Source organism: Tursiops truncatus, chromosome 7 (assembly GCF_011762595.2).
Source record: "Tursiops truncatus isolate mTurTru1 chromosome 7, mTurTru1.mat.Y, whole genome shotgun sequence".
Classification (NCBI taxonomy): domain Eukaryota; kingdom Metazoa; phylum Chordata; class Mammalia; order Artiodactyla; family Delphinidae; genus Tursiops; species Tursiops truncatus.
Window position 1 is genome coordinate 4,454,169 of NC_047040.1, and position 26,433 is coordinate 4,480,601.

At 47.1% G+C, this 26,433-nt stretch overlaps 1 protein-coding gene and 1 long non-coding RNA gene across 2 annotated transcripts in view; one reads left to right on the forward strand and one right to left on the reverse strand.

Annotated features, from left to right (window-relative positions):
* The window catches only part of ASB18 (ankyrin repeat and SOCS box containing 18), a 63,749-nt gene that overhangs the window by 19,705 nt on the left and 17,611 nt on the right, over nucleotides 1–26,433 (forward strand). Inside the window, exons 3-5 of the mRNA XM_033860369.2 lie at nucleotides 2,665–2,784; nucleotides 6,458–6,725; nucleotides 25,803–26,307. Coding sequence (XP_033716260.1) covers nucleotides 2,665–2,784; nucleotides 6,458–6,725; nucleotides 25,803–26,307 — 893 coding nt within the window. The remainder of the gene's footprint in view (nucleotides 1–2,664; nucleotides 2,785–6,457; nucleotides 6,726–25,802; nucleotides 26,308–26,433) is intronic.
* Nucleotides 18,821–26,433, reverse strand: part of LOC141279123 (uncharacterized) — a 42,532-nt gene continuing 34,919 nt past the window's right edge. The window contains exon 3 of the long non-coding RNA XR_012332908.1: nucleotides 18,821–23,816. This is a non-coding gene — a long non-coding RNA (uncharacterized lncRNA). The remainder of the gene's footprint in view (nucleotides 23,817–26,433) is intronic.

Below are 26,433 nucleotides of genomic sequence, written 5' to 3' on the forward strand. Positions count from 1 at the left end.
TCCGTAAGCTCTTGTCGCTTGCGTCTGATAAAGGCTGCATGCTCCTTGCAAACATGGTCTGCATAATCTTTACCACTGCATTTTCCATAGCACTCCTCAGCAGTGCTCTGGGACACCCCCAGCCCCTACACTATCTTCACCAACGTGAGCCCTTCAGCCTTTGAGGCACTGTCAACACCACTTATCCGCCTGCACAAAGCATCACAGAGGAGCAGAGGCTACACCTCTCCCATCCCAGCACCCTGCAACCCCCTTCTGTAGAGAAGATGTGGGCTTTACCATTTGGGGGAAGCTCCAGGCCTTGGGTCAGCCCGTGTAATACAGTTATGCCTGCAAATCAGGTCTATGATGAGAGTAAAACATCTTTATTAAATTATAAGGGCATCCAATCTCCCCTCCACTCTTTACTGCAAGCCTTGCTAAGAAAGGTCAAGGGTATTCGGCTGAGTCCCCCCCTTTGTGGAAAATCTCAATGAAAGGGGCACCCCAGGGGCCAGATTACTCTGAGAGATCCTGCTCAGGCTTTAGAGGGACTTAGAGAGAGGCAGGGGGTGGTCAGGGGGCAGCTTTGGGGAGTGAATGAGAGTGAGAGAGAGGGACACGGGAAAAGAGGGTGCTTACGAAGTCCAGCTCTGACTAAAGAGGTGCTGCCTCGTGAGCCCTAATCCTTGACATCAGGTCTTTTCTCCTGCTGTCTCTATGCTGTTTGACTGCAACACCACATAGCAATGGGTCCCACGATCCCTGGGCTACCGCTGGCACTGAGAGGATGGTGGCTACTGATACGCACACCTCCCTCCCCCGGAGCCTCTGTGCCTAACTCTCCTGGGCGCATGCTCCACCCCCTTTGCTGGTCCAGGCAGTGCCCTCCCGACTCTCCTTCCTCCCTCTAGCCTCTGGTCACATTTTTTATTGTAAGTCACATAGACGTGGCACAGGATCCTGTCAGCCAACTGCACTGGCCCATCCCAGCTTCCTAGCAGGGGAAAAACAAGAATTGGAAAACATATATGAGAATTGTGTTTTATCTATGTTATAAGAAAACAGTGACCTTATTAATTTTTTAAAAAACTTTCCATTGAAGTATAGTTGATTTACAATGATTCAGGTGTACAGCAAATTGACTCAGTTTTATATATATATATATATGAATATATATATATTATTTTTCAGATTCTTTTCCATTATAGGTTATTACAAGATATTGAACATAGTTCCCTGTACTATAGTAGGTCCTTGTTGTTTATCTATTTTATATATAGTAGTGTGTATCTATTAATCCCAAATTCGCAATTTATCCTTCCCTCCCCCGCTTTCCCTTTTGGTAACCATGAGTTTATTTTCTATGTGTGTGAGTCTATTTCTGTTTTGTAAATAAGTTCATCTTTATCATTTTTTTAGATTCTACATGTAAGTGATATCATATTTGTCTTTCTCTGTCTGACTTACTTCCCTTAGTATGATAATCTCCATCTATGTTGCTGCAAATGGCATTATTTCCTTCTTTTTTATGGCTGAGTGATATTCCATGATAGATAGATAGATAGAAAATAGGCAGATAGATAGATAGATAGATAGATAGATAGATAGATAGATAGATAGACAGATAGATAGATAGATGATAGATAGATCACACCTTCTTTATCCATTCATCTGTCGATGGACGTTTAGGTTGTTTCCATGTCTTGGCTATTGTAAATAGTGCTGCTATGAACATAGGGGTGCATGTATCTTTTCGAATTAGAGTTTTCATCTTTTCTGGATATATGCCCAGGAGTGGGATTGCTGGATCATATGGTAACTCTATTTTTAGACTTTATTAATTTTTAGACAATAAAATAAAGCCCTGAACTACAGTGTAGCAAGTAGCTAGTAAGTTACTAATAAAGAACTGTTACCATCCATTAAAAAAAAAATTGTGGCATCTCTCATCTTCAGCAAGGGATGTGCATTTTGGGATCAGTTCTCAACAACTGGAAGAAACTCACAGGCCACCTGGGGCCCCAGATGATGCCTTTGGAAATCACTGGTGTGTCCTACTACAGAGCCTCCCACCCGGGGACACTTGTGCACAGCCCGGTCATTTGCAGTGTCCAGCTGGGCCTCCCTCACACAGCCTTGGGACTGACACAGCCCTCAGAATACACATCCGTTCACCACTGGCCACAGCAGCTAAGGAAGTGGACGGGATGAAAGCAAGAAGACACACTACAGAGCAGGAAAGAGAAGCCCTGCCTATTTCAGGCTGTGTCTGCCCTTGTCGTGCGGAGAGCTGTTTGGAAGATATACAGATGTGCCTGTCTCTAGAGTTTACATCTATACAATCACAAGGGGGTGGCTGAGCTCTTTGGCGTATTAGTGGTCACGTGATGCTGGCCATATCAAGTAACCATTATCACATCAGAGCCCACAGGAGTTAAAAATACACCACCACCCGAGCCCCAACTGGATGACAATTGAGTAATAACAATAGAAATAGCTCACACTCCATAAGACCATCTTTCCCCTTCCTGGAGAACTTTTCTGAGATCATCGGCACTGCAATGAAGAGACAGCCAGAGCCAGTTACAGGGAAACTTCAGATCTTTCAGAAGATGGGAAAAGAGCCTCAAGCAAGAACTGGGTGGCCGGTGCTCGAGTACCATGCTGCCTTGGTCACGGGAGACCTGGACCGTCTTAAGCTCCTCATGGACCAGTTCTTCCAGGACGCCAACGTGGTGTTTGAGATCAAGAAGGATGAGATGGAGTGGCAGGTGAAATCCCCGGCCACGTTTGGACCGTCAGGTACCTTTCCTCCTTTAAAGCCCGGTTATTTATTTTTTTAAGGAGCTACTAACACACCTCTGTGTGTAGACTGCTCACACGGGTGCTGCCTTTAACATACTCGAGCAAAAGACATCTAGAAGCCAAACTCTGCGTGCATGATTTTTAAGAAGTAGTTTTTGTTTTGTTTTGTTTTTTGCGATACGCGGGCCTCTCACTGCTGTGGCCTCTCCCGTTGCGGAGCACAGGCTCCGGACGCGCAGGCTCAGCGGCCGTGGCTTACGGGCCCAGCCGCTCCGCGGCATGTGGGATCTTCCCGGACCGGGGCACGAACCCGCGTCCCCTGCATCGGCAGGTGGACTCTCAACCACTGCGCCACCAGGGAAGCCCTAAGATGTAGCTTTTAGGTGAGAGATGAGAGAGATCAAACTGGAAAGGCCAAGCTGTTGGTGAGAAGGGCCCTTCCCACGCTGGAGGTGCCTCTTGTCTTTAAAAAGAGCTTTGGTTTGAATGCTGATCTGCCAGAGCCTGGATCCAGCAGCGAGGGAGGCAGAGATAAAGTACAGCCTCTCCTTTGGGTGCGCCTGGAGCGGGCCCCTGGCGAGCAGCCATGGGCTAGTTTCCCCTGTGAATCCGTGAGCACCACGGCTCCAGCGGGGAAGCTGGGACACAGCCAGCGTCGTGGAGGAACAGCTCTCGGGAGACGCTCCTCCTGGAACCCAGGGGAGCCTGGGAAGGGGAAGGAGGGGGAGAAACCAGAGGTCCTTAAGTTGTATATGTCTGCATTCTTGTCGCCTGGACACTGTCGCTATGTGCCGGGCAGGCAAACCTACCCCCAGGTAGAGAGAAGTCCCCTCACCCCATCTGGGATGAACAGACCTTCTGGCCATCAGGCTGCAGTGTGACCCCCTTGGCTGGCACTCTGCCTTGGGCACCCTTCCTCCCGGGCATCCCGATGCCACATGTTTACCGAGAGGGTTCGTGTGTCGGAACCTGTGAGGGTTTCAGACTCTGTGGTCAGTGGGCCAATGGCCAGTGCCCCGTGGCCCTGACTCGTGATCTCTGGCAGGCCAAGAATGAGGAAGGGCAGTTGCCAGAGCACTGATCCAGTCTGTGTACACCTCACACAGGGAGAAGGGAATAAACCCAAACCCTGCCAAAGGGCTAAGCAGCTCAGAGCCACCAGCGAGGCGGCAGAGGCTGCGGGGAAGGCACACGCAGGTCTAGTCTGGGCCAAAACCCCTCCCAGCCAAAGGCACCCCAGAGCCTTTTTGGGTCTCCTCTCCCTCACCTGTCCCAGATGGGGCCCACATCTTCCTCCAGAGGGCTGTGTGACCATTCAACCAAGAACGCCAACTGCTTGAATGTTCGATTAATGTCTTTTTTAATCACATGCCTCGCAGCCCTGGACACACACACACTCAGATGTTGCATTGATAGATATTAATGTCAGTTCATGGTCTGAACCAAAGCCTCCTTCCTGTTTTCCCCCTCAATCTTTCCACCCCTAAGTTTGCTGTTTTTCCATGGCACCGCTGTACGACAGGAGATTAGAGCATTGTGGCAGTGAGGGGACCTGAGATATTACCGAGCAAAAGGGCAGCCCTGGGAGTTAGTGCTGGCCTGAGGCCTCAGTGCAGGCTGGGAAGAGAGGATGGACACTTCTGGACTCTGGGCTCTTTCAGCTCAGCCACCTGAATTCTCCCAGCTGGTCCAGCAGCAGAAATGACCAAACCCAGGCTGAGAACAGTGGCCCCGACACTGCCCTTGCTCATACGAGGACTTCCTGGAGGCCAATTCAGCTCCTCCTGAAGGGAGGCATGGGGAAGGGGATACACAGGTTCACAGTGGCTGGCTCCTGGGTACCACACCCACGATGGAATGCTGGCCCATCAAGCTCGCGGTGCCAGGAAAGCATTAGCATGGAGGAGTGGACGTTTAGAGGGAGGTATCACATGGGGAGAAGCCTGCTCCTGTGCTCTCCCTGGTGGCAGAACCTGGACCAAGGGTGCGATTTACAGGAAGCTGATTGATGATTCAGGTTTACTGAATGAGAGAGCTGCCTTTGAACGGGACTCTCTGGAAGGCCTGATAGAAGCTCATCAGCATCTCCAGGGACCTGGAGAAGGGGGCTGGCCCTAAGCTATGGCTGAGCTAAATGCCCAGCCAAGGCCCCTTCCCGTCAGTCCAGGGGAAGACTTGGGAATCTTGGGTGGGTGAACAGAGCTGATGGTGGGAATTTAGCATGCCCTAGAAAATGGAGTACCCCCTTCCTTGACCCGCAGTAAGTAAACTTCCTATCTCAGGAAAATGAGTAGAATCAACAACCAGGAGCTGCTCCTACAAGAATGTAGGTCACTGTTACGGTCATATCCATCATGCCCCTCAAATCAGACCCAGTCTTCACTGGGCAGGGCAGCTCAAACCCATGCAGGCCCACGTCCGCAGGGCCTCCAGCCACCATCACCCACCACCAGGACGACAGGCCCCCTCTTCCCCCACCGAGCGTGCACAACCTCCAGGCTGGGCCTTGGGGACGCGGGGCGGGCTGGAACCGTGCGCTGCATGGAGGTACGTAATTACGAGTGGTCTTTCAAACTGCTCAGCATGGGTCCCGGGAAGGAGGTGGCCTGTGAAAAGGGTCTCCTCCACAGCTCATTACAGCCACAGTATCGATTCTTCCATCATTATCAGAAGGCATCCCTGCCATGTGAAATCCTGTCCCTTGAAGTGTATTCACCAGGGACAGCTCTCCCCCATTTCCAGGAGTGCCCATGGCTGCTAACAACCTTCCACAGGCCTTTTGAAAGCCCAAAGTTTTCAGAGAAGTGAAATGTATAGTTCCTGCTCCATTCATCCCTCAAGAAAGAGCAACCCTACACACACACACACACACACACACACACACACACACACAACCCTAAAGAGCGCAAAGGAACAAACCAGAATTGTGCTCAATGCAGACCACCACATCAAAGGGTGCTTCTGAAACCCGGCCACTTCCAAGACAACTAAACTTTCCGAGTCCTTTTCTCGAGCAACCTTGGTGATGGGGGTCAGTTTGTTTTGTCTGTTGTCTTCTCCTCTTAATGATAAAGGGGTAAATTCGGGGCTCGAAAAGAGAGGGCTTGGATTCCAGAAAAATCCACAGCTCACTTTCCTCCCTCAAGCTGCCCCTAATTCAGAGTCTGGAAAATGTGAATTCCTCACGTAAATTCTCCCACTGTCCACCCTGCTTGTTCAGCTTTTAACTCCTCAAATCTTAACCAAGTTACCCTCATATTTCGCAAAACCCTCGTGCTTCTCAATAACCGCCCACCCCAATCTCTCCTTTGTATTTCTTCTCTCCCTGCTTCTCCATCTCTGTCTTTCCAGTGTGTCTCTGCCCTGTGTGCTGTTACTCTCTTTCTCCCCTCTTCCTACACTTCTTTCCCTTGCTACCTCTCTGCCCCTCTCTGTCAGGGCCCTTTCACCTCTACCCCCAGGCCTCCCTCCATCCCTCATCCCTGATCCAGTTGCACCTCACTGGGTCTCTCTGTCCCGAACCCTGAGCATCTTTGTGTATCTCCCTACGTGCCCACCTGGTACCTGCTTCTAAGAGATGGTTTCACCCTATTTCAGTCTTAATGGACACCGCTCCCCACCAGCGTCCCCCGACTCACCTGACCTCTCCCCACCTCCCCTCCACCCCCAGGCCTCTGGACCCTGGAGTACAAGCGCGAGCTCACCACGCCCCTGTGCATCGCCGCGGCCCGGGGCCACACGGCCTGCGTGCGCCACCTGCTCAGCCGCGGCGCGGACCCCGACGCCAGCCCCGGCGGCCGCGGCGCCCTGCACGAGGCCTGCCTGGGGGGCCACACGGCCTGCGCCCAGCTGCTGCTGCAGCATCGCGCCGACCCCGACCTGCTCAGCGCCGACGGCCTGGCGCCCCTGCACCTCTGCCGCACGGCCGCCTCGCTGGGGTAAGGAGCCGGGTGGCCCCGGCCACCCACCCGACCCTCGACCCCCGACCCCTGACCCTGCCCCCGGACGCCCTCAGCGCCCGACCCCACTCAGACCCCGGACCAGGCCTGTGTCACCGCTCCAGGCCCCGCCCCCAAGTCCACCCCCGCAGGCCCCGCCCCCAGACCCTCGGCCTCGGCCCCGCCCGCCGCCTGACCCCGCCCGGACCGGGACCCAGACCCGGGAGCTCTCGGCCACGTCCGTCAGAGCCCCTTGGAGGCCACCGGGCCCCCCGCCCGGGCCTCGGCCCCAGCCCGGGCCCCGCGCCGGCTTAATTAGCGCTTGATTGCGAGCGCGGGGGGGGCAGGCGCCACACGGAGGTAATGAGCCGGTGATCACCGGCCCGCAGACGCCGGCGCTGGAGAATGCTAAAAGGCCACTGGCGGGGTTGGAGGCTGAAAAATTAGGGTTTTTAATGATAATTTTATGCAGAATAATTGTCACAGTGTGACATAAATGGTTAGCTCCTCGGGCGGGGCTTCGGCGTCCCACAAGCCAGCCGAGCTGCGCCCGCGTTTTCGGGGCCCACCCCCTCCCAGGTGCCGGGGTTCTGGAAGTTCTGATGGTGCCGGGTCCAGCCTCGCGGCTGTCCTTGCGGAGGGTCTGTCCCCTCGGGGTCCAGTAGGTCCTGGGAGAGACGGCGGGGGCCCACCGCGTCATTGCATAGGATTTCTGTTCCGGAGGCCCAGCTTGCGTTGTGTCATCTTGACATTTCTTTTAGTCCCTGTTCTTGGGATCAAAATTTCTTGGCCTCTGTCTCTGTGATGACGATTAAATAAAATCACCATGTCAAGCGCAGGCAGGCAGGACTACTGGGCTCTCAGGGACCAAGGCGGAGGGGCACCGCCTACCAATGTCACGTGGAGCAGGGACTCAGAAAGGCACGTGGACGACCAGGAGTCTTGAAGGAAAGTGACTGAAAACAATATATTTTTCAAAAGCAGCTTTACTGCGTTGTAATTGCATATAGTAAACTGCGCATTGTATATCAGTATACAATCTGATAAATTTGGACACAGGCATGCACTCATGAAACCATCCCTGTAATCAAGATAGTGAACCCAGCCATCACCAGCAAAAGGTTCCCTTGTCCCATTGTAATCTCTCCCTCCTGCTCCTCCAATTTCCCACTGATCTGCTTTTGGTCACTATAGTTTAGTCTGAATTTACTAGAATTTTATGTGAATGGAATGTAGTCTCTTTTGTCTGGCTTCTTTCATGCAGCAATATTACTTTAAGATTTGCTTTGAAGCATATATTGTATTTTTTATTTTCATTTTATATTGGAGCATAGTCGATTAACTGTGTTACTTTCAGGGGTACAGCAAAGTGATTCAGTTCAACATATACATGTATCTATTCTTTCTTCAAATTCTTTTCCCATTTAGGTTATTACAGAATATTGAGCAGAGTTCCCTGTGCTATGCAGTAGGTCCTTGTTGGTTATCTATTTTAAATAGAACAGTGTGTACATGTCAATCCCAATACTTTGAGAGCTGTCATACTGTTGTGTGTATCCATAATTCACTCCTCTTCATTGCTGAGTGATATTCCAGGGTAGAGGATAACACAATGTATCTATCCACTCATATGCTGAAAGACACTTGACTGTTTCAGGCTTGGGGCTGTTACAAATAAAGTCGCTATGAACATTTGTGTACCAGCCTTTTCCTGGGTATCCGCTTTCGTTTCTCCTGGATAAATACCTAGGCAGAGCTGTGTCACATGATATGACTAAAAGATAATCTTTTAGGAAATGACCTTCCAAATTGGATCTACCATTTTACATTCCCACCAGCAATATATGAATGTTCTAGATGCTTCCCATCCTCTCCAATACTTGGTATGGTCACTCTTTAGCTGTAGACATTCTTTAGGTACTTAGGAATATTCCATTGTAGTTTTGATTTGCATCCCCCTGATGACAAGTGATGTTGGGCATCTTCTCATGTAATTATTTGCCATCCATTTATCTTCTTTGGTGAAGTGCCTGTTCAAATCTTGTGCCCTTTGAAAATATTGGGTTGTTTGTTTTCTTCTTAAATTTTGAGATTTCTTTATATATTCTGGATACAAGTCCCTTGTCAGGCATGCGATTTATAAATATTATCTCCCAGTTTCTGGGTTATATTTTCTTTCCTTAAAAGTGTCTTTTGGGGCTTCCCTGGTGGCACAGTTGTTGAGAGTCCGCCTGCCGATTCTGGGGATATGGGTTCGTGCCCCGGTCCGGGAAGATCCCACATGCCGTGGAGCGACTGGGCCCGTGAGCCATGGCCGCTGAGCCTGCGTGTCCGGAGCCTGTGCTGCACAACGGGAGAGGCCACAACAGTGAGAGGCCCGTGTACCGCAAAAAAAAAAAAAAAAAAAAAAGTGTCTTTTGGAGAACAGAAGTTCTTGCTTTTGGTGGCATCCAGCTGATCATTTTTTTTCTTTTAGGGATTGTGTTGGGTTATTTTAGCTTTAAAAAAAAAAAAATCTTTGCCCAACCATGGCCACAAACATTTCCTCCTATGTTTTCCTCTAAAATTTTTAAAATAATTTTATATGTTACATTTAAGTCTGTGGCCCATTTTGAGTTAATATCTGAATATGGTGTGAGGTATGGATTGAAGCTTCTTTTTCTCTGCATGTGGATATCCATCTGTCAAAAAGCCTTTCCTTTCTCCATGGATTTGCCTTTCCGCTTCTGTTGAAAATCAACCGACTACATATGTCTGGGTTTATTTCTGGCTCTCTTGTCAAGTACACACACAGGGCAAGGCCTGACCGATTCAACTGGTAAAGATCCACAGAGCCACTCGTAGATTCGGACTTTTAACGCTTACATAAACAGTGAAAAGAGTAATAGCCAGAAGTACCAATTCTGCACGGTCCCTGTCCCACACACCACAAAGGACAACACCCAAACGAAAGGGGCCAGACAATGGCAATGTGAGTTGCAGGAGACCCTGATACAGAACACCCAAATCTAGACCTCAGGTGAGCGGCTTTACAGACTGCAGCTCTACTCTGAGGGGGGCAAGGCAGGAAGTCCCAAACCTCATCAGAACCCAGGAGGTGATGAGAAACGTCTCAGGACGGCCTCCCAGGGGCCGTAGGGAGGTGAGTGGACGATGGTCTTGTAGCAACTCCTTACAAGACTTTCATTCTGGAAGATCACATAGGTCAGCAGTGGTTCAAACTTTTGTTTGCATGGCCTGTGTGGATACGTGCAAGTCGCTGGGGCTCCACGGCAGAGCTGTGGTTCTGTGTCTCTACTCCATTCCATTGCTCTATTGGTCCTTTTTGACCCCAGTACCACATTGTATTGAATATTGTAACTCTGTAAGAAATCTTCAAGTCAGGTAGTATAAGTTCTCCAGCATCATTCTTCATTTTCGAAGTTGATTTGGCTGTTCTAGCCTCTTCGCATTTCCACATAAATTTTAAAATCAGTTTGTCAATTTCTACAAAAAAAGCTGCTGGGTTTTGACTGAGGTTAATGTGAATCTATAGATCAGTTTGGGGAGACTTGACTTAAAAATATTGAATCTTTCAACCCATGAACCTGGTAAATCTCTCCAATAATTTAGATCTTTAGTTTCTTTCAGCTTTGTTTTATAGTTTTTAGTGTGCAGGGCTTAAACATATTTTGTCAGATATATCCCTAAGTATTTCATATTTTTGATGCTTTTGAAAGTGATTTTTTTTAACATTTTTTTTTAAATGGGCTCTCAACCACTGGACTCTCAACCACTGGACTCTCAACCACTGCACCACCAGGGAAGCCCTGAAAGTGATATTTTTATTCAAATCTCTGTTGTGGTAGCTACTATATAAATTGATAAGAAGTTATTTTTGTATGTTAATTTGAAACCTGCAACCTTGCTAAGCTTACTAACTGTTCTAGTAGCCTATCATAGATTCCATAAGATTTCTATGTAGACAATCATGTCATCTGCAAATAAAAAGAGTTTTACTCCTTTTCCAATCTGGATGCCTTGTAGTACTTTTTCTTGCTTTATTGCACTAGATAAAACCCCCAGTACAATGTTGAATAGAAGTAACGAGAGCAGACAACTTTCCTTATTTGTAATCTTAGAGGAATTAAATCTTTCACCGTTAAGTATGATATTAGATGTAGATGACATTTTTCGGATTGAAAGAGTGCCTTTCTATCCCTACTCTGCTGAGAGTTTCTACTATGAATGGATATTGAATTTTCTAAATGCTTTTTCTGCATATATTGAGTTGATCATATGGTGTATTTTTTAGCCTGTTAATATAATTATTTACACTGATTGATTTTCAAATGTTAAACCAACCTTGCATTCTTCAGACCACAGTTTATAAATTGCTAGGTTTGATTTGTTGAAGTTTTTTCAATCTGCACCTATGTTCATGAAAGGTATTGATCTGTAGTTTTTTCTTGTAATGTTTTTGTCTGGTTTTGATATCTGAGTAATGCTGGCCTCAAGAATAGTTGAGAAGTGTCCCCTTCTTGTCTATTTTCTGGAAAAGCTTGTGCAAAATTGTTATTATTTCTTCCTTAAATGTTTGGTAGAATTCATCCGTGAAGCTATCTTGGCCTGGAGTTTTCTTTATGAGAAGGTTTTTGGCTATGAATTCAATTTCTTTAATGGCTATAGTGCTATTCAGGATATTTCTCTCTTTTTGAGTGAGCTTTGATAGCTTGTATCTTTCAAGACATTTATCTCTTTCAATTGTTAAATTTATTGTCATAAAGTTGTTCCCTATTATCCATTTAATAGCTGCAGAATCTGTAGAATCATCATTCTCATTCATGATACTGGAATTTGTGACTTTTATTCTTTCTTCCCTGTTCAGTCTTGTTTTGCGTTTTACTGGTTTTCTTTCTTGTTTTACTGTTTTATTTTTTCATTCATTCTTGATAGGATCTTTATTGTCCTCCTTTCTTTACTTACATTGAGTTTTATTTGTTCTTGTTCTTCTATTTCTTAAGATGGAAGCTGATGTCTTTGATGATTTTTATTTTCTAATATAGGCTTTCAGTGTTATACATGTACCCTCTATGTACTACTTTAGCTGAATCCCACAAGTTTTAATATGTTAAAATTTCACTTTCAATCAGTTTTAAATATTTTCTAATTTCCCTTTAAATTTTTTCCTTTTGATTTTTTTTTCTTTGAAACATAGGTTGTATAAAAACATGTTATTTAGTTTCCAAATATTTGGATATTTTCCAGATATCTTTCTATTATTTATTTCTAATTTAATTCCATTATAGTGAGAGAACTTACTTTGTATCACTTTACTCCTTTGAAATTTATTGAGTCTAGTTTTATGATCCAAAATATATTCTATCTTGGTAAAATTTCCATGTGCACCAGAAAAGAATGCATATTCTGCAGTTGTTGGGTGGTGTGTTGTATAAATGTCAATTAAGTCAAGTTGCTTAATAATGTTGTATAAAACTCCTATATCCTTACTGATTTTCTGCCTACTAGTTTTACAGGTTATTGAAAGAGGAGTGTTGAAATCCTTGACTATAATCATAGATTTGTCTATTTCTCTTTGCAGTTCTATCAGTTTTGTTTCAAATATTTTGAAGCTCTATTATTAGTTACATAGATGTTTAGCATTTTTATTGCCTCTTGAAGAACTGACATCATTATTAAAAGATATTCTTTATCTCTGGTAATATTCTTTGCTCTGAAGTCTCCTTTGTCTGCTTTAAAATATCCAGTCTGACATTAATATAGATTTCCTTTGATTAGTGTTAGCATAGTATACCCTTTTCCATTTGCATTAGTTATCTGTTGCCATGTAACAAATTACCACAAACTTAGAGACTTACTACAACACCCATTTATTGTCTCATGGTTTCTGTGGGTAGAGTTTGGGTGTGGCTTCACTGGGTCCTCTACTGCAGAGTCTCTCAGATGACTGCCATCAAGGTGTCAACAAGGGCTAGGGTCTCACCTGAAGGGTCAACTGGGGAAGAATCTGCTATAAAATTCATATAGTTATAGGCAGAATTCAGTTCTTTGGGACTGTTGAACTGAAGGTCTCAGTTCCTTGCTGACTATTGATTGAAGGCCATGCTCAGTTTGTGTCTTTATTTTTAAAGTGGATTTCTTGTAGGCAGGTTATAATTGAATCTTTTTTAATCCAATCTGGTAGTATTTGCCTTTTAGTTGGGTGTTTAGATCATTTACATTTAATGGGATTTTGATATGATTATGTCCAAATCCTGTTATTTCTTTCTATTCATCTCATCCATTCTTTGTTCCCTTTTCTTCTTTTTCTACTTTCTTCTATACTGAGTATTTTTCATGATTCCACTTTATCTCCCTTTTTGACTTTTATATATAACTTTTGGTTCTGTTATTTTAGTAGTTGCTTTAGGGTTTATAGTATACATCTTTACCACAGTCTACCCTCAAGTTGTATTATACTACTTCATGTATAATATAAAAACCATATGACACTATACTTCCATCTCTCTCCTCCTGACCTTTGCACTATTGGTATCATAGATTTTACTTCTGTATATAAGTCCCACAATGCATTGTTATTATTTTTGTTCAAAGTCAATTATCTTTTAAATATATTGAAATAATAAGAAAAAAAAGTTTTTATGTTTACCCATGTAGTTCCTATTTCCAGTTCCCTTCATTCCTTTGTATAGACTGAAGATTCCATCTGGGATCATCTTCCTTCTGCTTGGAGGACTTTCTTTAATATTTCTTATAGTGAAGGTCTGCTGGGAATGAATCCTTTTGGAGTTTGTATGTTTGAAAAAGTCTTTATTTCATCTGAGTGTTTGAAAGGTACTTTTGTTGGGTAGAGAATTCTAGGTTGACAGGTTCTTTTCTTCTTTCAGTGTTTTACACTCATGGCTCCACTGTCATCTAACTTGAATTTTTATTTATTTCTTTTTTTAAATAAATTTATTTATTTATTTATTTTTATTTTTAGCTGTGTTGGGTCTTCGTTTCTGTGCGAGGGCTTTCTCTAGTTGCGGTGAGCGGGGGCCACTCTTCATCGCGGTGCACGGGCCTCTCACTGTCACAGCCTGTCCCATTGCAGAGCACAGGCTCCAGACGCGCAGGCTCAGTAGTTGTGGCTCATGGGCTTAGTTGTTCCGCGGCATGTGGGATATTCCCAGACCAGGGCTCGAACCCGTGTCCCCTGCATCGGCAGGCAGATTCTTAACCACTGCACCACCAGGGAAGCCCTAACTTGAATTTTTAAGCTTTAAATCTTCTATCTATCTGATCTTTGTTCTTTTGTATATAGTGTCCTTTTTTTCTGGCTTTAATATCTTCTCCGTTTCACTGGTTTTAAGCAATTTGATCATGATGTGCTTTGATGTAGTTTTCTTCATGTTTCTTGTCCTTGAGATTTACTGATTTCTTGGATCTGTGGGTTTATACTTTTCATCAAATTTGGAAAATTGTTGGCAATATCCCTTCACATATTTTCTATATGATCCCCTCTTCTGCCTCAGGGACTCCAACTGCATATATGTTACACCACTTGAAGTTGTTCCACAGTTCACTAATGCTCTGTTTCTTTGTTTTTTTTGCATTTGTTTCTTATGTAATTGATTTACCTTTTGTTCTGAAATCCCTGATCTGCCGTTAATCCCATCCAGTGTATTTTTCATCTCAGACATTATAATTTTCAACTTTAGAAGCCCAATCTTAGGTCTTTTTAAAATATCTTTCATGTCTTTACTTAACATGTTCAATCTTTCCTCTAGCTTCTCAGATATATGGAATACAGTTCTAATAACTATTTTAATGTTTCTGTCTATCAATTCTATCATCTGGGTATGAATAACATTTCCTTTATTTTAACTTTGTTCATTTTGTAAATTTCAGATTCACATAAGGCATAGTTGTGAGAGATAAGATATGTAGGTATAAGAGTCAAAGTAGAAATGCTTATGAATATATTTCTCAATGATTTTTTTAAAGCTCTAAGTCGATAGCTATTCTGCATGGATACTAAATAAAGATTAACTTCTACCTCATTTTAACTTACAATTTCTATCCTTGAGTCATTTGGTAGATGATTTGCTGGTGTACAAAGTTGCCATCTGGTGACAAAATTATAGAAACCCCATCTATTTTTGAAAAGCACAGCTCTAAGTTCATCCAATAATGATTCCTTCCCTACAAGCATCCAATTGCAAGTTGTTGAACTCTACAAGGTGCTGGGGCTGCGCTGTGTTATACACAGTCTATTCCCGCAAGATGCTTTTGGTTTCAAAGGAAAGGAAGGTAATTTACAGCAGGTGCTAGACACTGAGCCAAGCATATGTAGAATCCACTATGTGCACGAAGTTGAGAGTGTGGGCTGGTAAATCTCTACTGGAAATTTTCTAGGAGAGAAAGAGGCACCAGCTCTATTCAAGGACATAAGCCAATCAAATCAAAGCAAATGTCTTTCTATATACTAAGAAAACGGGCAAAATTATTAGGCAGTTTTACATTGATTGCACTCAGTTTTCATCATATTTTTATACCCTACAATTTTATATGTTACAAGTACATAGTTTGCTACATCTGAGGTCTGGGTTGAATCCCAATTCCAACACTTACTAGCTGTGCAAGCTTGGGTAAGTTATTTCATTTTTCTGTGTCTCACTGTAATATGTGAGCCTACTATGTAGGGTGGTTATTATGAGAATTAAATTAGCTAATGTAGGAAAAATGTTTAGAAGAGCACCTTGCATATAGTTAAGAATTACGTAGGTGCTGACTGCAATTCCTGAGGCCTCTTGTATAATCATTGTGTCTATCTTACGAGAATTGAAAAAACATTTCACTGTTTTTAATTAATATGGGGTTTGTGGTTTCTTTTATCTCCATATTTGTTGGTCATCTATCATTTATTCCTAGTAATATCTCTAGTCAAGAACATACTCCCAATTATAACATATTCCTATGGAAAATATAACCCATTTGATGATATTGCATGTCTAGGAACACACCATGCTTCCCACCCCCCCAAGAATGCATGTCTATATTTACTTTTCTCTTGTTCAAAATTAACTTCTCTAAATGCAGCATGGTATCCTGGGTTGGATCCTGGAACAGAACGTGAACATTAGTGGGAAAAGTGGTGAAAGTCAAACAAAGTCAGTTAATAGTTTTGGACTGATGTTAATTTCTTAATGTGGGCAAAGGTACCATAATAATATAAGATGTGAACTTCAGAGGGAGCTGGATGAAGAGCATTTGGGAACTCTGCACTATCTTTGCAACTCTTCTGTAAATCTAAAATAATTTTAAAATAGAAGGAGTTTTAAAAACCAAGTTTTCTTCATACCTTGGGCTCCAAACTTCCACCTTACAGTATTAGAAAAATATTGCTCTTTACTAAGAAATGAGGATTATCACCTACTCAGAACACAAAATATTGTGAATCCTGACAACAGCCCTTAAGACAAACCAACAAGCTTACATTCGGAGCTGAGACACATGCAGACCGTTCAAGCTACTCGGCTTACACACTGTGCGATAGAAACTCATTTCCTGGCTTCAGCTGGTGTTTCAGAAATCATTCAGATCTAGTACATTGTTTAATAAAGAAAGACTTTTAAAATGTCTTTATATTAACATGGGGCTTTTAAAATCTCTTTTCTTTTGTCTTTCTCTTCCTCTCTGTTCTTTTTCTTCTCCTTTTCTCTTCTGTCTCCTTACGTCTCTCTACATGACTCTTTCTCCCCGGTGATTTCATTTGACAGTCTTGACTTCGTTAAATCCACGCTATTGGGGGAAAGTTTAAGATATGCGACGAACACACCAGAAGTTCAGGCAGAACTATGCAACAGCTGACTTAGAATATCAATGATTTGATGGAAGATGCTGGCGGGTCCCCTTGAACACCTCTACAATAACATAGCCAACTACCTTGAAGGATAAAAGTTAACAGATGTCAGAGAGGGCCTGAGGTTTAGACTACGGCTTTTCAGCTCTGAAGAGTCCCCCTAAAGTTAGACTCCGAGGAGGTCTGGCTTCAAGTAGTATAAACATTATCACTTTGACAGGAAAGAGCTACTTTCTCCAGAACCTTTTTATACATAGTAGATTTTAGGTCATCCTTAATTTTTTTACCTTACAGTAGAGAGGGGGTCGTTGACCTACATACAGAGCCACTTCATTTTCTTACTCTTGATGACAATGGTCTCCACACCTAGGGACCCAGTTCTGCTGCCTCCCCTTTTAGTCAGCAATTCTCCATGGGTGCAGGACTTTAAAACCTTTGAGTCTCTGAGTTCCTGGGATTTAAAAAAAAAATTATCTGTGCTTCCTTCCAACCAGCAAGCTTCAGAATTCAGAATTCAACACACAAAAAGGGATATCGGAGCTTTAATCTAGGAGCCTTTTGAAGAGATTTTCCCAAAAAGAAAAGTTCCAGTAAAGTTACTCTCTTCACGTTAGTAGCCTGCATGCCAGCCTCGCCCTATTTATTATCAGACTCCTCTCCTTGACCTTTTTAAAATTCTGAGATAATTAAAATGAGAAAAGAATGAACAGAGTCCTGATTCTTTTTCTCATCTAAAGCTGTCTTGATTTAAACAAAAGTGAGGAGGGTTTGCTTCCTTCACAAACGTATTAGTTAAAAAGCATGCAAGTTTACTTCTTGGTCCCAGTTGTGTCAATTCAACTAAATAAAAATTCATTCGTAAGCCAGAATTGGACTTGTGGAAGCAGCTAATTATCTTGGGAGGAAAAAATTATTGAAGAAAATCATTGGACAATTCTTTTCTAACTCAGACCTGGCACGTTGAAATCTGGGCAGAGAGAAAGGAAGTATGACTCTTCCTGAGGAAAGAAAGGCACTCTCTGGTCAGGATTTGAACAGGGACAACTATTCTGAGTCCTCGCCCCAACCCCCAAAGCCTTTGCCTAATAACAGGAGGTTTGCTTGCATGAGGTTCCAGCTCATGAGCATCGATGTATATTCCACTAAACGGTCCACTCTCCACATCCCAGATGAGTGACGGATCGTTGTTCAAGTGGAGGGGAGAAAACATGGTCTGCTTCAACAGGACTTTGAGGCATCTCAAGGAATATTAAAGAACAAGGTGTCAGCTAGGGGCTACTCCCACTGGATGATTTGATATTTGTAGAAGAACTTCACTTTTTTTTTTTCCTTTTCTGCCATGCGGCACGTGGGATCTTAGTTCCCTGACCAGGGATCGAACTCGCGTCCCTGCAGTGGAAGCACGGAGTCTTAACCACTGGACCACCAGGGAAGTCCAGAACTTCACATTCTGAGCACTTGCAAGTGTCTTACATGCTATGATCCTCCCCGCAGGCCTGCAAGGCATGGTTATCCCCAGTTTACAGGTTAGAAACCTGAGGCTCACCAACAGCCCATGTTTTGCCGTTAAGTGGCACAGTGTAAACCGTCAGAGCCAGGTTTGAAAGCCAAGCGCCATAAGGGAGACGGATGTTGAGAGGTAGCGTCTCCCTTGTTAACCTAATTTTTTCAAAAACTGCCGATAGTCAGAAAGTAGCTCTGCTCATCTCTAATCACGACCTTTCAAACATGTCCTATCATAGGTTTAGCCTCCTTCCTTGCCACGTCTGGCATCTCAGGCAGATTCCTCAGTTTTCTGGTCACTTGCCAAGTTCTATTTGAATACAGACAACTCGCTGTCAGGAATTAAAAGAGGTAATCCAGGCCAAATCAAACCTTCACCCTCTGGGCAAAATCCTTGATCAGACACCTCAGGAAAGATATACAAATGGCCAATAAGCAAACGGAAAGGTGCTCAACATCACTCGTCATCAGGGAAACGCAAATTAAAACCACGAGGAAATATGCTTTACGTCACACCCGTGAGGGTGGCTAAAGTCAAAAAGACAGACAACACCAAACACTGGCAGGAATGTGGAGCAACGGAAACGTCACACACTGCTGTTAGGAGTGTATAATGATGTAATCACCTTGGAAAACTGTTCAGCAGTTTCTTTTAAAGTTGAATATACACCTACCAGCAATTCCACTTCTAGATATTTATCCAAAAGAAATGAGAACGTATGTCCACAAGAAGACTTACATTAAAATGTTCATAGCAGCTTTATTCATAAGAGCCAAAAGATGGAAATACCCAAATGCCCATCAGTATCAAAAGGAGAACGAATTTTTTCATTATGGTGAGTCCATACAATTAAATATGACTCAGAAATAAACCAGAATGAGTTACTCACGCATGCAACAATGTGGATGAGCGTCAAAGACATTCTGTGGAGCTAAAGAAGCCAGACACAAAAAGGTAGAAAATTCTAGAAAAGGCAAAACATGGTGAGAGAACTCAGAACCATGGTTGCCTGTGGGGGTGATGACTGGCTGGTAGCAAACACAAAGGAAATTCTTGCAGAGATGAAAATATGCTACGTCTTGGCTGGGATGTTGGTTACAAACTTGTATTCCTTTGCCGATTTCTGCACCTGTGCGTTTCTCTGTATGCAAATTTACCTGACTTAAAAAATATATGCATATAAAACTGTTCTCTCATACAAGTCCCAGCTCCCCCCCACCTCACCCTCATCCCTGCCTAAAAAGCGAGTAGAGTCTTTTATTTCACTTTTCCTCCTTCTCTTCACCTCACTCTGATGCCTCTGGGTCTCCCTCTTCATCCAGTGTGCTGGGGCCGGGGGAGGAGAGAAAGGCTGCCCATTTCTTGTTGAGGCGGGGACACTGGTGAAGCTTCCAGAAAGTCAGATACTCCTTCAAGGGCAAGTGAAGCAAACAGTGGAGCTATAACTTCTCTAAGTTTGCTCCCTAAATCAGTCCTCAGTCCCCCAAAAGGCAGAATTTCACTCGCTGTCTGGGGAGAATTTGCCGAAAATACCCGCTGCGGCCACAACCATCCAACACTTCCGAAGCAAATTAAACGGCAGCTGTTGCTCTAAGGGCAACGCAAGGATGGAAATGGCCGGCAGGTTCCCTCTCCATCTCCCCGCTACCCTTAAGCATTTGTCCGTTCACATCAGCCCTTTCAATTGTAAACCTTTATGCTTGATCGTCTCACAGCTTAGCATCCCGGGAGATGCTAAGGGAGGGAGAAGAAAATACAGAGCAGAAAGGGGCGGGTGGCAGGTCCCCCAAGGAGAGGCTCAGCAGAAGGTCCTGGGAAACCAAGTGGAGTCGCTCCTCCATCAAAGTCAGGGCAGCGGCTTCCCCACCCTTCGTCTGGAGCCAGCTGGGGAGTCGATCCGCAGAGGGAGTCTCCTTTCAATGGAAAGCACGGCTGTGTTTTCCTCCCAGGTCTCTCCCCTCTGTCCCCTGCCTCCCCCCATTCCTGCCTTGCCCAGCATCCAGCCGATCTGCCTGCCCCCACCAGCGGACCCAGGCTTCGGGCTCCAGCCACCCTGCCCCGGGGACACGTCTCCAGCCCATCTGCCTCTGCGTCAACTCTGAGTAGGAAAAGCAGCATAAAGATGATTCAACAAGACTGGTTCATGACACCCATGACTCTCGCTGAGCACACTGCCTGGCGCGAAGCCCCTCCCATCTGTCAGAAGGGATTCGGGCAGCAACCACGGGAGGAGGACAGTGAAGGATTGCCCAAGGACTCTGACGACGTCCAGCCACTGAAACCGTTGCTCAGGAGACAGAAGCTGAACACACCTGACAAAGGGCTTAGAAGCAATGCCTGTTTCCCCTTGAAAAACTTTAAGCGATCTTGGTGAATTTCGCCTTACGTTTAATAGTTCTTTGTCACTGTTGTCTTTCAGGACCATCATTAGGTCGTTGACTCACTCTCTTAGCCAGCAGTAGCTGGGGTTCACATCTCAAGCAGCATGTTCTGTGGCGTCACCATCACATCCCAGGTCCCCGCCCTTGAGATCACTGCTGACCCCTCAAACACATCTTCACTGAAAACCAGGGAGAATGAAATCTATGGCGCAGAGGTGCCCACAGGACTGGACGAGCAGCAGGTTCCTGTTGTGTGTTGTCGTATAGCACGAGGTCCACGCGCCAGGAGACCTCCTTGGCCTTCTGCTGCCTTCAGTGTTCTGTCAGTGAGTCTGTCCAGGAATCCCGTGGAGTGCTCAGAGAAGAGACGCTCCCCCTCACCTTGACAAGCTGCTGGCGTACAGAGCATGGGGGAAATTCTCTACTTATTGAATGAGCCAATGAATGAGAAGTTTAGAGAGAACTTACGGGAAATGCCTAGTACCATGCCCGGCTCATAAAAGTGCTTAACAAATAGTACCAACGGGAAGAGCAGCCGGGCGGGTAGGGTGACTGAGAAGTAAGCCAGACACAGCAGCCAGGGTCTCTGCCCTGCCACCTCTGGGCTGGATGGCCCTATACAAATCACTGGTCTTCTTCTAAGCCTCAATCCCCCCCCCCCCCGCAAACTCCACCTACAACACAGATTTGTTGCAAGGACTAAAGATAACATTCTTCTAAAAATAAATAAAAAGACCATGTGCTGGGGAATGCACTGACCGCCCAGCTCAGAACCAGAGGCTGTGAGATACCACTTTTGAGGGCTTTGTGCAACTAGACGGATGGTGAGGAGGAACGCGGGAGAAAGAAAGCCTGGAGCTGGCTCTGTCTCGTGGGGCGCAGGGCGGCTTGGCAGGTGGTGTGAAAGGGTAAGGAAGAGGTGAGCAGTGAGGAAGCCCGGGCTGAGGCACTCGGCACCTTTCTGCACCTGCGAGGCGAGTGGGAAAGCCAGCGCTTCGGGAAGATGCTGGAGGTGGCTGGGAGCGGTGTGTGGGATGTAGGCTCAGAGTCCCACTTCCCTCTTTAGAAATAAGTTAAAATGACATTCATTCAACAGCCCTTGATGGGTTCATCTCTATTAACTCCTGCCTTTTGGCTCAAGCCACTTTTTCTGTGTGCTGTCAACCTTGGGCCCCATAACAGCTTGTCACCTCGATCATTATCAAAGATGGGGATGAGGGATGGTGGTGGGGTGGGGAGTGTTTGCCCAAGTTGCTTCATATCTGAGGTTGTTCAGACAACACAGCATCTCCTTAATCTCGTAAGACAGAGACAAGTCATTCTGACATCGTCAGATGGGAACTTACCCTTGGTTCCCGACAGCGACTGTCCTACACTGGCTCCAGGCCCTCCTTCTTGTGTCTATCAGGATAGCAGGAAACCTGCTCACAAAATCTCCCCTGGGAGGAAAGCGCTTGGCCAAAGCTGGGTTTCCCACACAGTCCTGCAAAGGCTTGGGTGGTACTTTCCCTGCTGGACCACCTCTTCCTTGACTGGAGACACGGACCCACACAAGGTCAGGTCTTGCAGGTCCCCAAGACTGTTACCACTGCTCTGCTTAGCCCTGAGGACCTTCCACCCACCCCCACCCGCTCCTCTCGACTCACCTTCTCGGAGGCACTGCCATACGTGCTTTCCCAGATCGTTGCTTACGCCTGGACAGATCAATGGAAAATTTGAGAGCATTCTGGAAACCTGGAAAGCTGAGCTGACATTCTTAGAATCCAAGAGATGCTGCTGTAGCAGTGGGGGATGGTTTTGTTATTAGTAAGTAACCTCTGTTTTGGTCCCTCTGTCAAATTGCAACTCTGACTCATTTTGGAAAATGAATTTGAAAATACAGGCAGGCAGAAAGGAAACAAAAGCACCATCACCCCATTATCCAGAGGTAAACTCGCTGGCTTGTGTATTTCTAGGCTTTCTTCATATGCACATACACACCTGCTCTTTTTTTTTTTAAATGCGAGTGCTCCATGCGGTTTTGTAACCCGATCTTTTCACATGACCACTGCAAATAGTTTTCCATGTCATTAAACAGGTTCCCACAACTTCATTTTTAATGACTGCCCAGTGTGTGCCAGCAGCTATGTGCCCCAGTCAATTTGTTGTGTTGTTTTTTTCTCCTGCCTGTGGTCTGCAACTTACATCATTATCTGCTCTAAGGAAGTACCAAGGTTTAGCCAATTAGAAGCTCTCCATTAAAAATGAAAAGGGCATCTGCAGCCCTCCAGAGGGTGGGCCAGTGTCCTCATTCTTCTGAAAGGTATCTTTGTTGCAAAGAGCAACCTGGCCGGCAGCCTGTTAGGCTGTGGACGTGGAAAAGAGACCCACTTATATTCCCCGGTGGGCTTCTTCAGAGAGGTTGGGCTGCTTTAAAAAAAAAAAAAAAAAAGAGCAGAAGAAAATGTTTTGTAATTGTTTGTGAGTGCACACAGGCTCAGTGGCAAAATGAGACGGAACCCTTGATTTCTAACCTCCTGCTGCACTGTTCAAAATTCCTCCCAGAGAGGCCAGGAGGAAGCAGATCTGAAGCACTCTGATTGTCAAATTTGCATCTTCTCTTAGCTGGTTATCGTCCCGAAGGACATTTCACATCAAATTGTACTTGTCTGTAAAGATCTTCCACCCAAGACAGACCACTTCCCAAGATACTGCTGACATGGAGGCTAGAGAAATACAGAGAGAGGATTTAAAACATTGAGAGTCCCTGGGTAGAAATGCAAACAGATTTCAGGGCAGCAGCTTCCGGCCTGGAAACCCCCAGAGGATCCCGTTCAGAGCCCCAGTCAGGTAAAGAACAGGACAGACAGCCACCACACGAAGGAAAACCGGAGGAAGTTCATTAACGAAGTGCGTGTGTGCGACGTGCTCTCAGGGAACACCAACAGTGGGCTAGCCCTGCCCTCGGCGCGGAGAAGCAGAGATAAATAACCCCCCATTTCTACACCCAAGGAGCCAACCGTCTAAGAGAGGAATCAAACGTGCCGGCGAACATTTGAAACACAGTGTGACAAAGGCTGCGCCCAGACACTTAGGCACGAGGAACACGACAACACGGACGTGTGACCCAGAGGAAGAGGAAGGAAGGACAGGACGTGGCCTAAGAACCACACCTGGTCAGGGAGGATCGAAACACGGGATGGAGCATCAGGAAATGAAACTGGTGAGGCCCACGGAAGCTGGAGCACGCGGTGTCCTGCGTCCCGCGGAAAGGAGCCTGGGCTTTCTTCAGCCGCCGGGAGGAGCCTCTGGGTTTTCAGCGGGCACAGGTCTTACGATTCACACCGGAAAGGCTCTTTCTGGGTAGTACGGAGCTTGGTAGACTGGCGCAGGGAACAAATTAAGAGACTGTCGTTAGCTTCAGGCAAAACATGACTGGGGACCTCAACAAAGGATGGTGACAACGGGGATGGAGGGAGGAAGCAGTTCAGGTGATTATTCAAGAGATGGAATCGACGGGGCTGAGTGGCCCACTGAAGAGGGGGTGGGGGACAGGGGGAAAGCGAAGAGCAAGTACTGCCCAGAGCGAGACCCCCAAGGAAGCAGAAGAGGACTACACCTGGGGCAAGAGGATCCGGAGGGAGCCCCTTCCTCAGACCTATGGAAGTAGGAGAGGGCAATCGTGTAGACGCAGACGCTAACAGGTGTGGGGGCCGACTAGACGGCACAAGGCGGGAAGGACGGCAGTTCCTGGGAGAACGTGCACTCTGAGTGAAGCAGGGGTAGATTGCTGAGAAGGAGGAGAGTAGAAATAGGACCTCTTGGGGACAGCGGTCAACATTTGGAACAGCCAGTAAAGGGCAAGGAAGGAGAAGCTGGTGCTCAGTCCTGGGAAGTAGAACCAAAGGGCCCTGAGGACCAGCTGAGCCCAGAGGCCGATCTCCATGCATGGTGTTCCCTCCAGCAGCACCCTGCCGCCAAGGCGGGGAAGAGCAGGTGGGTGATGATTGGGTTCCCAGCTGAAAATGTGGCCAACTGACGCAGGGGACGGCCACGTCCCCTCAACTCAAGGGACCTGAGGATGCCGAGAAGAGAGTGGAGGGCTGCCCAGGGAAGGAAGTGAAGCCAGGAAGGGCTGAGAAAGCCAGGGGCCGATGACCCAAGTCTCAACAGAGCAGAGATGAGTACAGTACCAACAGGAGGGCTAGCGAGACGGACCAGAGCCTTACGCCGTGAAGTCAGCATGCTGGCGCGTCCGACGCCAGAAGTGGAGTAAACACACTGATGGCAACGTCCAGGAGGTGACCCGGGAGTGGGGGACTGAAGTGGGGCTGGTGTTCTGGCAGTGCCCTTGAAGGACAAGGGCCAGCAGATGGAGGAGGGTGGTGGGAGGGTCTCTGAGACTGTCCTACTCTCAGGCTGGTCCAGGCTGAGTTCCCCACCAGTGTCTGAGGCCCCACGTCCAGCATGGGCCTGCCCAGTCAGCAAATGCCACCTGGGCTTGGAGTGAGGGGCCTGGAGCTCTCCCAGGTGGAAGCTGCTGTCCTGGGAGAGGACAGTCTTGGGATCCACCTGATGGACCTGGAAGCAGCAGGAGACACCCACCTCTGGGGGAGACCACAGTGTCCCACGGGAGCCTACAAACCCCAGGACACCATCGTGGCATTTAGCAACAGCCAAAATCCACAGTCTGTTCAAGGAGAGCTTGGTTGAAACCAAGATAGTCCCACAGTTGGGCATGGTTGTGGGTTTCGCCCATGCATCCAGTGCTGTCTGAGGACACCCCAGTGCCATTCTGTGTCCGTGTCTTGAGGGATGGATAGATTCCCTCCCAGGGAGTAAGGCAAGCCTTGCCTCACACCGTTGCCAAAGCGCAGGTACCTGCCGGCTGATAAAGAGCCCGACGGCCTAAGGGGCCCTCCTTAGAACCCTGACTCCCAGACCCTTCAAGTGCCACCTGTGACAAAGCACCCGGGTAATTCGTGTTTCCAGCACCGTCACCTGAACCACATTACCTTCCAGGGTAGCACCAAGTAGTTACAAATTACAAGGTAAATATTAACGCGGCGCGTGGGTTCTTAGGAAAAGTTCCAAGCTGTTGCCACCATTTGGTAACCTGTACCCCCAGGTTTGCCTTAATCTTTTTTTTTTTTTTTTACAGCTCAGTTTGAACTCCTATAGCCTGGGCACGGGAGACCTGGATTCCTGTCCTGGTTGTTTTAGGAGCCAACACCCCCCTGTGGGGAGGGAGGGGGGGTCCGAAGCGCCGGAACCCGCAGGCAGGGAGTGCCGGGCTGGGGGAGACAGGGCGCCGGTGCCGGGGCGTCCGCCGGGCCCAGCCCGGGTGACTGACCTCGGCCTCCCCGCAGGTGCGCGCAAGCGCTGCTGGAGCACGGTGCCTCGGTGCAGCGCGTGGGCGGCGCGGGCCTGGACACGCCCCTGCACGTGGCGGCTCAGCACGGCCTGGACGAGCACGCGCGCCTCTACCTGGGCCGCGGGGCGCTCGTGGACGCGAGGAACGCCCGCGGCGAGACGGCCCTGAGCGCGGCGTGCGGCACGGCGCGGCGGCCCGACGAGCAAGCCCGCTGCCTGCGCCTGTGCGCGCTGCTGCTGCGGTGCGGCGCGGCGGCGGACGCGCGCGACGAGGACGAGCGCAGCCCGCTGCACAAGGCCTGCGGCCACGCGCGCCACGGCCTGGCGCGCCTCCTGCTGCGGCACGGCGCCGACGCGGGCGCGCTCGACTACGGGGGTGCGTCGCCGCTGGCCCGAGTGCTGCACACGGCCGCCTGCGCCCCCGAGGCCGCGCCGCAGCGCACGCTGCAGGAGCTGCTCAACCACGGCTCCCCCACCGTGTGGCCCGACGCCTTCCCCAAGGTAAGAAGGGGTCGGGGACAGGCCACGAGGACTTGGCATGGCAGGGACCCGGCCTGCCGCCGGGGGGCATTCAGCGCTTCTCAGACTTTCAGGGGCCCGGAACGCCCCCTGGAGACTGGTCCAGAT